This window comes from Peromyscus leucopus, chromosome 7 (genome assembly GCF_004664715.2).
Source record: "Peromyscus leucopus breed LL Stock chromosome 7, UCI_PerLeu_2.1, whole genome shotgun sequence".
NCBI classification, from domain to species: domain Eukaryota; kingdom Metazoa; phylum Chordata; class Mammalia; order Rodentia; family Cricetidae; genus Peromyscus; species Peromyscus leucopus.
The window spans coordinates 115709018-115724178 of NC_051069.1; the positions used below are offsets into that span (position 1 = coordinate 115709018).

The 15161-nt window shown below is 47.8% G+C and overlaps 1 protein-coding gene across 6 annotated transcripts in view; it reads left to right on the forward strand.

Annotated features, from left to right (window-relative positions):
- The window catches only part of Osbp2 (oxysterol binding protein 2), a 160541-nt gene that overhangs the window by 75803 nt on the left and 69577 nt on the right, over positions 1-15161 (forward strand). The window contains exon 1 of one of the 6 annotated variants that reach the window (XM_028870684.2): positions 13983-14204. The exons of the other annotated variants lie outside the window; for them this stretch is intronic. Within the exon in view, the coding sequence (XP_028726517.1) occupies positions 14129-14204 (76 nt within the window). The 5' untranslated portion in view covers positions 13983-14128. Of the gene's footprint in view, positions 1-13982; positions 14205-15161 lie in introns of those variants that run through there. 6 annotated transcript variants of the gene reach the window in all.

Genomic DNA, 15161 nt, shown 5'->3' on the forward strand with positions numbered 1-15161 from the left:
CAGGTGGCTGGTCTTTTGTTTTAGGTGGTGTTGGGGATGGGATCCAGGGCGTGGATCTCTCTACCACTGGGCTACATCCCCACCTATAATTAGATCCATATAGATCAATATTTACTTGTATTTAGCTGCATTTTAAACATTTTGAATAATCTTTATCCTTTTCTACATTGCTTGACACATCTGAGATCATTTCCATTATTCTAAGAGCTCTTAGCATTTCTTGTGATCATTTCTACTGGCAGTGAAGTCTGCTTTTTGTCTTGCTTTCTTTGAAAACATCTTTATTTCAATTTTTAGAGAATAAATTTATTCTATGTGCATTTGTGTGTGTGTGTGTATGTGTGTGTGTGTGTGTGTGTGTGTGTGTGTGTGTGTGTGCACCTGGTGCCTTGGAAGCAAGAGGAATGTGTCAAATCCCCTGGAACTGAAGTTACTGATAGTTTTGAGCACATGACACTTTTTTAAGTGTGGAACATGAACGTATTTTCCTTCTACTATGTTTTATATTTAAAATGCAACAATCAACTCAATAAATGAACAGGATGGGGTGAAACCAACAGTTCTCAACGATAACATAAAAATAGCCAATAAACATAGGAAACATTGGGGTTGGGGATTTAGCTCAGTGGTAGAGCACTTGCTTAGCAAGTGCAAGGCCCTGGGTTCGGTCCTCAGCTCTGGAGAAAAAGAAAACAAACAAACAAAAAACCCATAGGAAACATGTTCAGCCTCACCAGCCACCAGAGAAACGCAAATGAAAACTACATCGTGAGAGTCCATTTCACCTGCCAGAATGTCTGTCAACAGGAAAACAAAGACAGGAAATGCTGGTGAGGCTGTGGGGAAAGAGGAGGTTGATGCACTGCTGGTAGGAGTGTGAATGGTTCAGCCACTATAGAAGCTGCTGAAATGAGACCTGCCATGTGACCCAGCCCTGTGTGCTTACCCAAAGCCTCCAAGCCCATGTATCCCAGAGACTCTTGCCCATCATCAGCACTGCTCACAACAGCAGTGACATATATATATGCAGTCGAGGTGTTTTTAGCCATAAAGAAAACTGAAGTTAAGTAGCTTGCAGGAGAGTGAATACCACTGGAGATAGTCATATTGAGCAGCTCAAGCCAACCTCAGAGAGACAAATATCATTTATCCTTTTCTCTCCTTTGTGCTCCCTAGGTTTTGCATAGGTAAGGGAAGTCATGGCATGAAGGTAGATGTGAAACCAGAAGACTAAAGCTTGACAGGAGAGGGAGAGAGCCAAGGAGGGGGCTGGGGGTGGCATGCTTTGAGTGAGACATGGCCCCCAGCTGGTGGAACTGTTTGGGGAAGTTATAGAACCTTTAGGAGGTGGAGCCTCGCTGGAGGAAGATCACTGGGGGCGGGGCTTCAGCGGTATAACTAGCCCCACTTCCTGATCTCTTCCTGTATGTGGGTGAAATCTGAACAGCTTCCTGCTCTTGCCACCATGGTGGGATCCTATCCCTCCAGAACCTAATAAACCCTTTTCTCCTCTAAGCTGCTCTGACCAGGGTGTTTTATCACAACAACAGAAAAAAGTAAGTAATGCATGGGGTGGGGGAGGGCGCTCAAAAGACAGTAAAGTCAGGGAGGCCCAAAAGATCCCCAAACAACAAAGGCTATGGCCACTGTGTGTGGTTGCCATCAGAACTGGAAGGGAAGACCCTACTACTGAAGACACAAAACACACACTTTAGAGGGTTAGAACACAGAAATCAAGTCACAAGTGAAGTAGATGCCTTCTTCCTGCTTTCATAGTGCTGGAGCTGCTATGCTGGCCACTGGTAGAGTAAAGCCATCAACAGCCTTGCCCAGCTGTGGACCCTGCCTGCTACCAGATGTGCCCACTGGGGCAATAGTGGCATGATTGTCATGGGTGACCACCTGTTTTTGATTGGATTTGAGGCCTGCTCCAAGGGAGCAATCACCTGGTAGGAGCCTGTGACTGGGGATGACTTGGTCCATGGAGGGAGACCGCTACTATTGTTTTGCTAATTGTTTCATGTAGCTGCATATTGAACATGATGCTACCGATGACATCTTGCTTTCAAATAAAACACATTATCAAGATTAGTTCTAACATAGAAATGCAATTGTATAAAAATCCTTCTATAACACAATACCATGTATAATGAATGTACACAAAGAAAATGAAGCAGACAAAAACTGGGGGGGGGGGGAGAAAGAAAAAGGAGATAGCCAGCCCTTCTGTGTGGCCTCTTTTAAGCTCATGCCCTGCCTAAGCACCCCTATCTGAAAAGACCAACTCTGAAGCCATTCTGATGTGTTTGGGATTTTGGATCACTTTGGATTTCAGATGTTCAGATTAGGGTTACTGCTCAATCCATAAAGTCTATGCAGATGTTTCAAGATCTGAAAACCTCTGAAATCTGAAACATCTCTGTTCAAGCATTCAGATAAAGGACACTCAACCCATATTGTTTTGTTTAATGTTTCATTTTTCTCCATTGATTTTAAGGTTTTTCCTGTTTTTACCTTCAGGATTTTGAGTGTGATGTGTTGGTGTTTCAGGTGAGGGCTTTTTGTTTTTTTGCCTAGAGCTCTCTGAGCATCTTGAATCTCTAAGATTTATGAAGATTGGTAGCCACTGTTTCTTCCACAGCTGCTCCGAACTCTCCACTCGTCCTCTTGTGGGACTCTTATATGTATGTTAGACCCTCTGTGTCCCCCACGTCCCCTTCACACTGTTGTGCGTTTTCCATGCTTTTTTCCCCATTCAATAGTCTTAGTTGTCCAGTCTCTGAGCTTGATAAATTTGGTTTCAGCTCTGTTCATTTTGCTATTGCACTTATTCAATGAGTTCTTAGATTCAAACCTTTTTATGTCTTAGGATTTCTGGTCATTTTTATGTTTCCAGTTACACTGGAACATTCCATCTGTTTACTCACTTTGTTCTTTACGTTTTTCTTTAACTTTGTGATTGCAGTCACTTTGAACTCAGCTTTTGGCCCATGGGCCAGCTCTGGTAAATTAGTTCCTCTTGGGCTCTTGGCACCTCAGCCATCTGTGGTCTCTTGAGTTGGTGTCACTTTTATAAAATGCTCTTTGTTGCTCTAACTGCCCCCTGGCCTCTCACGGGCTAGGAGGTGAATTGTGAACGCTTCCAAGAGGTTGTGAAGACAAGTCACACAAGTCTGAGCTCCTGGGAAGCTGTCCGGTGGCTGTGGAGGGGAACGCTGGTCTCCCATGCCAGTTCCATGTCACTCAGCCCAGGCTTCAGAATCTTGTCCAAGGAGGAATTCGTTTTCCCTGCTCTTAGTTATTATTATGTATCACAAGTTTTGAAACAGTATGAGCTGAAACTCATTTACAAAGGAAATACCTCTGATACTCAACTCAGCTACCCACTGTTATTTGATGTTCTCTTCTACTCTTTGGTTTTGAGACAAGGTCTTACAATGTAGCTCTGGTTGGCCCGGAACTCACTATGTAGCCCAGGCTGGCCTTGAGTCTCTGCCTCCTGCTGAGTGTTGGGATTAAAGGTGTATGCCACTATCTTAGTTAGGGTTTATATTGCTTTGAAGAGGCACCATGATCACAGCAATTCTATAAAGGAAAACATTTAGTGGGGGCTGGCTTACAGTTTCAGAGGTTCAGTCCTTTATCACCATGGCAGGACATGGTGACATGCAGGCAGACATAGTGCTGGAGTTCTAAACTCATATTGGTTCGCAGGCAGCAGAAACAACTGTGTCACTGGGCCGTATCTTGAGCATAGAAGACCTCCGAGCCCACCCCAACAGTGACACACTTCCTCCGAAAAGGCCACATCTACTCCAGCAAGGCCACACCTACTCCAGCAAGGCCACACCTACTCCAGCAAGGCCACACCTACTCCAGCAAGGCCACACCTACTCCAGCAAGGCCACACCCACTCCAGCAAGGCCACCCTCCTCATAGTACCACTTCTTTTGGGAGCCATTTTTTTTGAAACCACACAGCCACCATGCCCTGCTTTCACTCTTTGTTAATATATATACTTCAGACAATCATTGGTTTTTAAAAGGTTTCATTGTAGTCAAATACATAAATAAAGGGCTGAAGAGATAGCTCAGTGGATAAACTGTTTGCCCTTCAATTGTGAGAACTGGAATTCATGTCCCCAGAGCCACATAAAGTCTAGGCAGGTATGACAGCTTACCTGTAATCACAGTGCTCTTGGAAGGTGAAATGGGGTCCTTGAGGCACGCTGGCTAATTAGGCTAGCTGAGCCAGAGTTTCAGGTTCAGGGACATTCTCTGTTTCAATATATAAGGCAGAAACTGACTGAGGACATGTGGACTCCACACACAAATGCATCCACACAGGCATAGACACCATACATACATGTACATGTAAAAAAAATAAAAGTTTCAAAGTAAAATACATAAATATAAAATTACCATTTTAAATGTCTTTACATATGCCTTGACCATTTCACATATATATATGATGTATCTTGGCTGTGTCACCCTCTGTTGCCCCCTCACCCTCCCTCCAGACCTTCATGTCCATCCTCTTTCTCTTTTTTATAGCCCATTGAGTCCAATTAGTGCTGCCTGGATGAGCATCAGCAACCTCCCAGTGGCCACACCCCCAAAGAAAAATGACTCCTCCTCCCTCAGCAGCCACCAACTGCCAATCATCTTATTGATCCTTAAACGTGCAAGTTCAGTGGCATTCAGCACACTAATATCCTGGGCAGCCCTCATCTCCACCCACCCCCTAGAACTTGTTCTATCTTGAAAAACTGAAACTCTATGCTCATTAAATAATGACTTCCCATTTCCTCTTTTTCCCTAGTCCCCTATTTCCAGTAACACTATTCTACTGTCTGCCTTTATGGATTTGACTTCTCTAGGAACGTCACATGAGTGAGTCCTATGGTATCATTGTGTGATGGATTTACTTCACTTGGCATTGTGTCCTCAAGGTTCATCCATGTTATAACATGAGCCAGAACTTTCTTCCTTTTAAAGGCTGAATAGTATTCCATCATAGGCATGTGTCATATTTTGTTCATCCATTCATCTGGCAATGGACACTGGTGTCATCTGCATGTCAGCTCTGTGGACCACGCTGACATGAACACTGGTATAAGGTACTTCTCAACAACCCCCCACCCCCACTTTCAGTCCCTTGGGTATGTTTATGGAATTGCCTAGGCATGGAATTGCCAGGTCACAGAGTAGCTGACTGTATTCAGGAATCATACAGCTACACCATTTTTTATTCCCATCAATGTAAGAGTTCCAGATTCTCCAGATTCTGGTCCTTGTCTGCTTTAGTAGCCATGGTAACAGATGCCTGTGATACTTCACTGTACTTCTGACTTGTATTCTTGTCATCAGTGAAGTTGGACCTCTTTTCACATGTTTATCAACCATTCATGTATGTTTGGCACATGGTCTATTCAAGTTGTTTGTTCACTTATTAAATTTATTTTGGTGTATGTATAAAACACACACACACACACACACACACACACACACACACACACACACACACACAAGCATTCCATACCTGTTTGTTCTTGTGTGCATGCAAGCATGCCACAGTACATGTGTGGAGGTACAAAAAACAAGTTTGGGAGTCAGTTCTCTTTCTATTATGTGGGTTTTGGGGGAACTGAACTCAGTTTGTCAGGTTTAGTAGCAAACATCTTTACACGCTGTCTTGGTGTTCCATTGCTGTGAAGAGACACCATGACCACAGCAACTCGTATAAAAGAAAGCATTTCATTGGGGCTCACTTACAGTTTTAGAGGTTTAGTCCATCATCATGGCAGGGAGCACGACAACACTCAGGCAGACACGGTGCTGGAGAAGTAGCTGAGAGTTCTACATCCAGATGGGCAGGCAGCAGGAAGAAATACTGGGCCTGGCTTGGGCTCTTGAAACGTCTAAACACACCCCCAGTGACACACTTCCTCCAGCAAGGCCACACCTCCTAATATTTCTCAAGTAATGCCCCTCCCTGATGACTAAGCATTCACACCCACTGAATCATCTTGCTGCCCCCTAGTGGACTGACTTTTTAATCAAGAGGTGGTTGTTTAGTTTCAGGAGTGTCTGTGTTCTAGATATGAATTCTACCAACCCCCACCCCGTCTAATGTATGGTTTGCAAGTATTCTCTCACATTTTGTGGATTGCTTTTCTCTGTTGGTTGCGTGCTTCGATGCATAATATTTTAAATTTCTGTGAAGTTGATTTTGTCTACTTTCAGTTGGGTACATGTGGCCATGTTGTCACAACTAAGGACCTTTTCTAATCCAAACGTCATGAAGCTTTTGCTTTGTGTTTGAGTTTGTAATTTTAACTCTCACATTTTAATCTGTGAAATTTTGAGCTAATGTTTGTGGGTAGTTAAGATCCCATTTCACACTTATGCTCTGTCTTGGTTACTGTTCCATTGCTGTGAAGAGACACCATAAATAAGGCAACTCTTATAAGAGGAAGCACTTAATTGGGGCTTGCTTGCAGTTTCAGGGGTTTAGTCCATTATCATCATGGCAGGGAGCATGACAACACTCAGGCAGACATGGTGCTGGAGAAGGAGCTAAGAGTTCTACATCTAGATCAGCAGGTGGCAGGAAAAGAGAAAGACTGGGCCTGGCTTAGGCTTCTGAAACCCCTAAGCCCACTCTGAGTGACACAGTTCTTCCAACAAAGCCACACCTCCTAATCCTTCATAGTTGTGCCACTCCCCGATGACTAAGCATTCAAATAGATGAGCCTATGGAGGGTAAGATAGATGAGCCTATGGAGGCCATTCTTATTTAAATCACCACATTCCACTCCCTGGCACCCATAGACTTATAGCCATCATTTGCAGAAAAGCTTCCAGTCTAACTTCAAAAGTCCCCATAGTCTATAAGTGTCTCAACACTGCTTAAAAGTTCAAAGTTTCTCCTGAGACTCTTGGCATGCTCTCAACTGTAACCTCCCATTACAAAATTCATACAATGACACAGAATATACATAGCATTCCAAAAGGGTGGAAAAAGAGCATAGTGAGGAAATACTGGACCAGAGCAAGACTGAAAGCCAGCAGGACAAACTCCAAACTCTGCATCTCCATGTCTGATGTCAAAGCGCCCTTCAGATCTCTAGCACCTTTTTAGCTTTGTTGACTACAACACACTTCTCTCTCTTGGGCTGTTTCCACTCTCTGTTAGCAGCTTTCCTCAGCAGGTATCCCATGGCTCTGGCATCTCCAACATCATGGGATCTCCAAGGCAATCCAGATTTTTCCTTCACAGCTTCACACAATGGCCTCTCTGGACCTCCATTTAGGGACACCCCTGACACACATCTGACCTCAGTGGCTTCCTTAGCCACGGAGGGAGATTCCACAACTCCTTTCTTGTATGCTTCACTCTAGAGCCAGAACCATGTGGCCAAAGCTGCCACGTTCTTCTGCTTGCTGGACTGGAACTTGGCCCTCAATCAATTACATTTCCATCAGCTTTCTGTTTTAGATGGTTTCTTCATGGTAACTTAGGCCTTTCTTTCATTCTCTGTCACAAGTGGGAAGCTTAGCTGAGTGTTGTCTTTCCCTAAGGCCACCACTCCTTTTATTCCATTTAGTGTCAGGCTTTTCTTTAATCTTTTTATCTCCTTGAGCACAGGATTTAGCTCCATTATACTTCCTGCTGCTCCTTTTCTCCTCAAACTGTACATTTTGTATTTTTCCTTTCTTAGCCTGCACCTTTTTATTATTCATCTGCATAACAGTGACCACTAATAACCACATGACATTGTCAATACTAGGCTGTTTTGAAATCTCCTCTGTCAATACCATTAACCCCAAAACTCTTCAATTTAGCCTCTGGCAGACTTTTTTGGACAAGGGCAAAAAGCAGCCACATTCTTTGTGAAAATATCCCAAGAGTGATCTCTAAGCCACATGCCGATATATTCTTCTCCCCTGAAACTCCTTGAGCTGGGCACCCCACCATTCAAACTGCCCTCAGCACTGCCTTCCATTCTCTTACTAGGATGGCCCATTAAGCCCTGCTTGAAGCATTCGACTGTTTTCCTAATCCAAAGTCCAAAGTCCACATTCTGCCACAAGCAGCGTGGTTCAGGCCTGTCACAGCAAAGCCTGCTCCCTGGTACCAACTTCTGTCTCAGTCACTGTTCTATTGCTTTGAAGAGACACCATGACCAAGGCAACTCCTGCACAAGAAAGCATTTCATTAGGGCTGGCTTGTAGTTTCCGAGGGTTAGTTCATTATCATCATGGCGGGAAGCATGGCAGCAAGGATGGCAGGCATGGTGCTGGAGAAGTCGTTGAGAGCTGTACCCTGATCCATAGACAGGGAGGGAGACACTGGGTTTGGCTGGGGCTTTTGAATCCTCAAAGCCAGTGATACACCCCCAGTGACACACTTCCTCCACCAAAGCCACACCTCCTCGTCCTTTCAAATTGTGCCACTCCCTGGTGACTAGGCATTCAAATATGTGAGTCTGTGGGGGCCGTTCTCATTCAAACCACCACATCCACTACCTCCCTTACCTGCCCCTACCTCAGATGAATGGAGCACTTAGTTCCCTATTAGCACTTACCTGTAACACATATCACAGTTGCACACTAGCCCCTATTAGCACTTACTTGTAATGCGTATCACACTCCACACTAGCCCTGCCCCAGCTCTTCTGTATTACAAACCCCCCTAACAGCTACTCTCAGTTTCCAGGCTGTTCCATCTCATAGACTCCCTCCCCCACAGCACCTATCTCCTTAACATTGAAGGATTTTCTCACATTTTACCATTCTCTCTCTCTCTCTCTCTCTCTCTCTCTCTCTCTCTCTCTCTCTCTCTCTCTCTCTCTCTCTCGTGTGTGTGTGTGTGTGTGTGTGTGTGTGTGTGTGTGTGTAGTCAGCCTCAAGTATTGTTCCTTGAGTGTCATCCACTTTGTTTTCTGGGACAAAATCTCCCACTGGGACCCGTGGCTAGGCTAAGCTGGCTGGCCTCTGAGCCCCAGGATTCTGCCTGTCTCTGCCTTCTTGGTGCTGGGATTATAAGCGCAAACCCCATACCCAGCTGTGGGTGCTAAGGATTGAGTTCAGGTCCTCCTGCTTGGACATGAAGCACCTTTCCGACTCAGTCATCTCCACAGTCCCCAAGGCACTGGTGTGTGTGTGTGTGTGTGTGTGTGTGTGTGTGTGTGTGTGTGTGTGTGTGTTGAGACAGGGTTTCTCTGTGTAGTTTTGGTACCTATCCTGGATCTCACTCTGTAGACCAGGCTAGCCTTGAACTCACAGAGATCTGCCTGGCTCTGCCTCCTGAGTGCTGAAATTAAAGGCGTGCGCCACCACTGCCAGCCTGGCCCTGGGTTTTAAAAGCAGAAAGGCATGGCAGAAGTCAGCCAATCCTATGTCTTCTTATTACACTGAGGTACAGAGAGCAGGGCGACCTAGTGTTCCTGTCACTTGTGACCCTTCTTGAGCTCTGGCTGGCAGAGCTCTGTTCTAGAAGAGCAGCACATCCGTTACAGCTTTGAAGAATGTCACGAAGGCCCTTTCAATTCTGCAGAACGTTGATGCGGCTCACCTGCTCTTGTCACTACTGCTGTGGCCACTGACCACCACTGTGGCTTTGGGGCGTGGCTAGGGTGCGACAGGCCATTCTGCCTGTCTCGTGGGTTCTCTTTGCTGTGACATTTTGTTTGCAGTTCCTGGAAGGGTCCTACTTCCCAATACCTCCATGGAGAGTGCTGTGTTGTGCATGGTATCTGTAACTGCAGAGCCTCTCTTCCCGGCCTGCCAAAAGACGGACCTGCTCCGGATCTCTCTAGGTTGACTGACAGGGTGTGACCTGGGAGTGTGAACTGGGAGTGGAGAGAGGTGTTTGTGGCCAGACATAGGAATTAGATGAAGTCCCAAGGAACATTTCAAATTCTGCCATTCCCAGTCAGAAGTACTGAGCACACTGAAGGGTACTGTGAAACACTTGGATGAGAGCTGACGGGCCTCCACCGGGGTGATCTAGCTGGACTCCTGTAAATATGCTGGGGGATTAGATGGGAAGCAGGGCTTCAAAGGGAGAGGAGGGGGCTGGTAACTTAAGGAAAGGACGGGCTGAGGAGGGGTGGGCTGTGAGGGTGTCCTAGTCAGGGTTTCTATTGCTGCAGCCAAATACCAAGTTGGGGAGGAAAGGGTTGGCTTGGCTTACACTTCCATATTGTTGTTCATCACCAAAGGAAGTCAGGACAGGAACTCAAACAGGGCAGGAGCTGATGCAGAGGCCATGGAGGAGTGCTGCTTACCAGCTTGCTTCCCATGGCTTGCTCAGCCTGCTTGCTTTTTTTTTTTTTAATTTAATTTAATTTTATTTTACAATACCATTCAGTTCTACATATCAGTCACGGGTTCCCCTATTCTCCCCACTCCCACCCCCTCCCCTTACCCCCAGCCCACCCCCCATTCCCACCTCCTCCAGGGCAAATCCTCCCCCAGGACTGCAATTAACCTGGTAGACTCAGTCCAGGCAGGTCCGGTCCCTTCCTCCCAGACTGAGCCAAGCGTCCCTGCATAAGCTCCAGGTTTCAAACAGCCAACTCATGCAATGAGCACAGGACTTGGTCCCACTGCCTAGTTGCCTCCCAGACAGATCGAGCCAATCAACTGTCTCACCTATTCAGAGGGCCTGATCCAGCTGGGGGCCCCTCAGCCTTTGGTTCATAGTTCATATATTTCCATTCATTTTCAGCCTGCTTTCTTACAGAACCCAGGACCACCAGCCCAGGGATGGCAAAACCCACCATAGGCTGGTTGATCACTAATTGAGAAAATGCCTTATAGCTGGATCTCCTGGAGGCCTTTCCTCACCTGAGGCTCCTTCCTCTCTGATGACTCTAGCTTGTGTCAAGTTGATGTAAAACCAGCCAGTCCAGAGGCGGTGGAGAGAATGAACTGTGGGTGTGCTTGTGGCTCAGGGCATAACAGGACGTGCAGTAGTGGGGCTGGGCTGGAACAGCTGGTTGTGGACTGTCTTGGTTTTAGCACAACATCTGTGGTAAAGGCGGTGGTATAGGCTGATCTGGTGGACATGGTCAACATCACTGGTAATCCTTGACTGCTCACCAGGGTGAGAGCCTATGGAGAGGTCAAAGGGCCTCCATCCCCCCCACCCTACCCCCCCCACCCATGCAAGGGATTGAAGGAGAGAGAGGGCCTGGCGCAGCAGTGTCTTCCGGCCTCTGGGTGGGAATAGTGATGCGAGTTCTAGTTTTTAAGCTTCTCCAGAACCAGAAAATAGTGGATTAACCAGACACATTTTAAATCTTTTTTTTTTTTTTTTTTTCTGTTTTTTTGACAGGGTTTCTCTGTGTAGCTTTGGTGCCTGTTCTGGATCTCTCTCTGTGTAGACTAGGCTGGCCTCAAACTCACAGAGATCCACCTGGCTCTGCCTCCGGAGTTTCGGGATTAAAGGCATGCGCCACCTCCGCCTGGCCACATTTTAAATCTTGCTATATGGCCTGGATTGTTTCTGTTTCAAATCTTGAATCTTTTGGAGCCCAGTATAAATATAGACGTGTGACTGGAAATTTTTAACTTTGTTCTAGTGGTTGTGTGTGTGTGTGTGTATGTGTGCTTGCACTCACATGTGCGTGCATGCATAAGTGTGTGCATGCTTGTATGTATGTGAGAGTGAGCCTTTCTGGGGCCCTGGCTGGTTTTTGATGTGAGGGTGTAGACACGCTAGAAAATGCTGAGCCTGCCATAAATTAGACAAAGGAACTAAATTGAAGGAATCCTTCGTCACAAAATCCTCCTGACATTCCATTCCAAATAAGGAAATGCACAAAGAAAGACTTGGATGCCACGTCCACCTGGTACCTTGTCCTCTAGAGGTCTATGCTGACTGCAGCAGGAAGCCATGGACCCGGATGCTCTGGGCACGTTTTAACTTCTTCCTTCTGAGTCTTGATAGCACATTATTTTTTAAAAGAAAAGGAAGGAAGGGAGGGGAAGTAATTTTCAAAGAGTTAGTGGTTCCATCTTTTTAAAGCATGGCATGTTACTCTTCTTCCTTGTGAAAAGGAAGGCACTTCTGCCTGGGAGCCTGTTTCCTGGTCCAGCTGTGCCCTTCTTGAACGTTTCAGACCACATTTTTTCCTAGCAGCCACTGTCTGAATGCTGCCTGTGCAGAATCCATGCGCTTGGATAGGATTTGTGAACCTAGACTTTCAAATCGCTGTGTTCCATCTTACCCCTTCAAATAAGGGGCGGGGATGTCGGCCAGAAGTAAAAATAAAAATGCCTCTGGATTTTAACTAATAAGAGAAAAAGTTGTGGTGGTGTAAAAAGAATTAGGCAGGAGTTGCCAATTTAGTTCAGGCAAGGAAGGGGTCTCCTCGCCTCGATTCTGGAAGGCTTAAGAGAAGCCAGGAGGGGTGGGGCCTCGGCGGCCACCCACTGTGGGTTCTCTGGACTGAGTTTCTTCTGGGTTAGAGCCAGAACACCCTCCACCCCCGGGAGAAACAAGGCTAAGGGTCATGTTGCTGGTCTGTGCCGGGAGCCAAGTCAGAACAAGGACACCTCCATCTCATCCGGGGACTTCTGGTTGGGAACAAGGAACAGCAGAAGGGATTTTTAACAGAAATGAAAACAACGTGGAAGTGGCTCTGGGTGATGTCACCAAGCTCTAGCAGTCCCATCTGTTGGTTGATTGACACCAAGGATGGGGCGGTGGGTGGGAGGAAGTGAAATTGCAGGCTGGATGGAACCCCAACACCCCTTATCCCAACCTCTAATTCACAAGACAGATCCAGAATATATGATAGCGGGAGAGATGAGGTTTGAGCACCGACCTTCTCTGGGCCCCTCCCATGCTGGACCCACGCGAGGGGCCAGCCTCCTCCGACCTTGATTGGGCCCAGATAACGCCCTGGGTGCCGGGTCCGGTTCCCGACCACGCCGGTGCGCTTTAAGAGGCTGAGCTGCGCTTTCGCCGCCCTCGCGGGTCCCTCCTCGAGAGCTCGCCTTTGTCCAGCCGGGTGCCTGGAGCCCGGCGGCAGGGGGCCTGGGGCGCGGGGTGGGGCGCGGACCTCCGGGCGAGGCCGCTGGTGCGCGGGGCTGGCCGCTGTCCGCGGTGCTGAAGCGGCGGGCGCGGCGGGGAGGCGGGCCCCCGGCGCAGCGCATCTTCCACCCCAGCACCGCCCTCCTCGCGGGCTCAGCGCGGCGGCGGCAGCCGGCACTGCACCGGGACGCGCTGAGAGCGCGGCGGGAAGGCGGCGGCTGGCTGAGTCCCTGCGACCCCGGGGCCGGATCCACATCCACTCCGGAGAGCCCCTCCCTGGGGTGAGTTGGCGGGCTGACCGGGCTGGGCAGGAGGGCCCCCGGGGCGGCCCGTTGCTTGAGCTACATTTACCTTCCTCAAGCCCCTAGCTGAGTGCAGCTTAGATGGCTGAGCTCGAAGCTCAACCCCTACACTAGCCCCAGTCTTGGGTCGAGGCTCCTTTGCCCTCACACGAGGGACAAAGAATTTAGCCAGAGTCGGACAGGAAGAGGCATTTCGCACCCTCCAGCAGCAGTTCAGCATCAGGAAGGACTCTGCCCAGGCTGATGTCCCAAGGGAGACACCTTCCCCTCTCTGTGCTGGGGACTGGCCCTAGGAAGCCCAGGCACTAGAATTCAACCTAGATAGAGACCAGCCATCTTTTAGTAGAGGGAGGCAAGCTTCAGCCTTCACCGAGGCTGCAAGAGAGAAGTAAAGCCTTTTCCCTACCACCTCCCTGTTCTCTCCCTAGACGCCGCCGGAGATGCAGTCAGCGGGGCTTCACGGGTGAGGATCTTGTCCATGCTGCCGAGAGTAGAGAGCTTTACTTAGGCAGATGTGCTCTGGAGTGGATACTGGGCAGGCACTCGTGTGTGTGTGTGTGTGTGTGTGTGTGTGTGTGTGTGTGTTCCTGGCACAGAGAGGGGGTTTTAAACTCCAGTGGTGGCCGTCACAGGAAAAGCCCTCTCCAGCCTGCCTGTGCCTCTGAGTAAGCAGTTTGAGGTCACTCTGGGAAACTCCCCAGCCAGAGGAGCCTTAGGGCCTCCTCAGCCCTTACAGCTGCCCCCCTCCTGCCTTGAGCCGGCCGCTGAAGGGGGAGATGTGTTTAAATTTGATGGGCCACCTATGCCTTCGTTCCTACCAGCAGTCGGTCCCCATCTCCATCACCTGGCAAGGTCAGACAGACCTGGTAACTCCTTGAGTTGGGGGGGGGTGGGCTATTGGGGGGTATTGCCTAGACAAAGGGCTTTTGGGATGTTGAAGCGGGGAGAGGATGGAGGTGAAGGGACCCCACCCCGAGGCCCTGGAGGTCTATGTTAAATCCTACACCACGTGAGGTTCATATTCTAACCCAATGGGTCTAGATGAGCCTTCTGGGTCTTGGTGGGTTCACCTGGTGGGCTGGTTGGTGTGTGTGTTTTGTTCTGTCTGTCTGTCTAGCCTAAGATGGTGTGTATCAGAAAGGACTCTGGTGGGCATGTGCCCTGGGTCACCCGATGCTCGATGGTGCTGATGAAGCGGAAGGTGGTGAAGGTGTATGAGGTGATGTACAGGTTTGGGGGTCAGCGAGAGCTGCAGTAGTGCTGCAGTGCTGTGGAAATGCATGCCAAGAATGTAGCATTGCTTATTTAAAGCAGACTGCTGGGTACCCAGCTACCATTTGCCTGTCACTGGTGTTTTATAGGGAGAAAAGTCCTTGAGGGAGGAAGGATAATATATGTTCTCCATATACATTTTTCTTATCACTCCTTTCTACCTCAGAGTGTTTTCCCCCCCACTATCTTGTATTTTGGCTGTATGAATGAACCTCTTTAGAGAATGATTCTTTGGAAGGATGGATGACTCATGACTGTACTCTGATGTCCTTGCTGACATGTTTCATAAAATAAATCCAGACATATACAAGCAGGCTAACTAAGCAGTGGGACGTTGTTTTTTTGGTTTAGGAAAACAGTGTGCTTGAGTTTTGTCTGTCATTTGTTCTGAAAATTTACCTTCATGGCCAAAAAGTTTTCCATAGTTAGATCAAGTTGAGGGGTGTGGGTGTATTTTTAGCATGCTGCCTATCTGTAACGTAATCAGGCTACCTATTTTTACCCATACTCTGAACAACTTAAAACCTCCTTAATAAT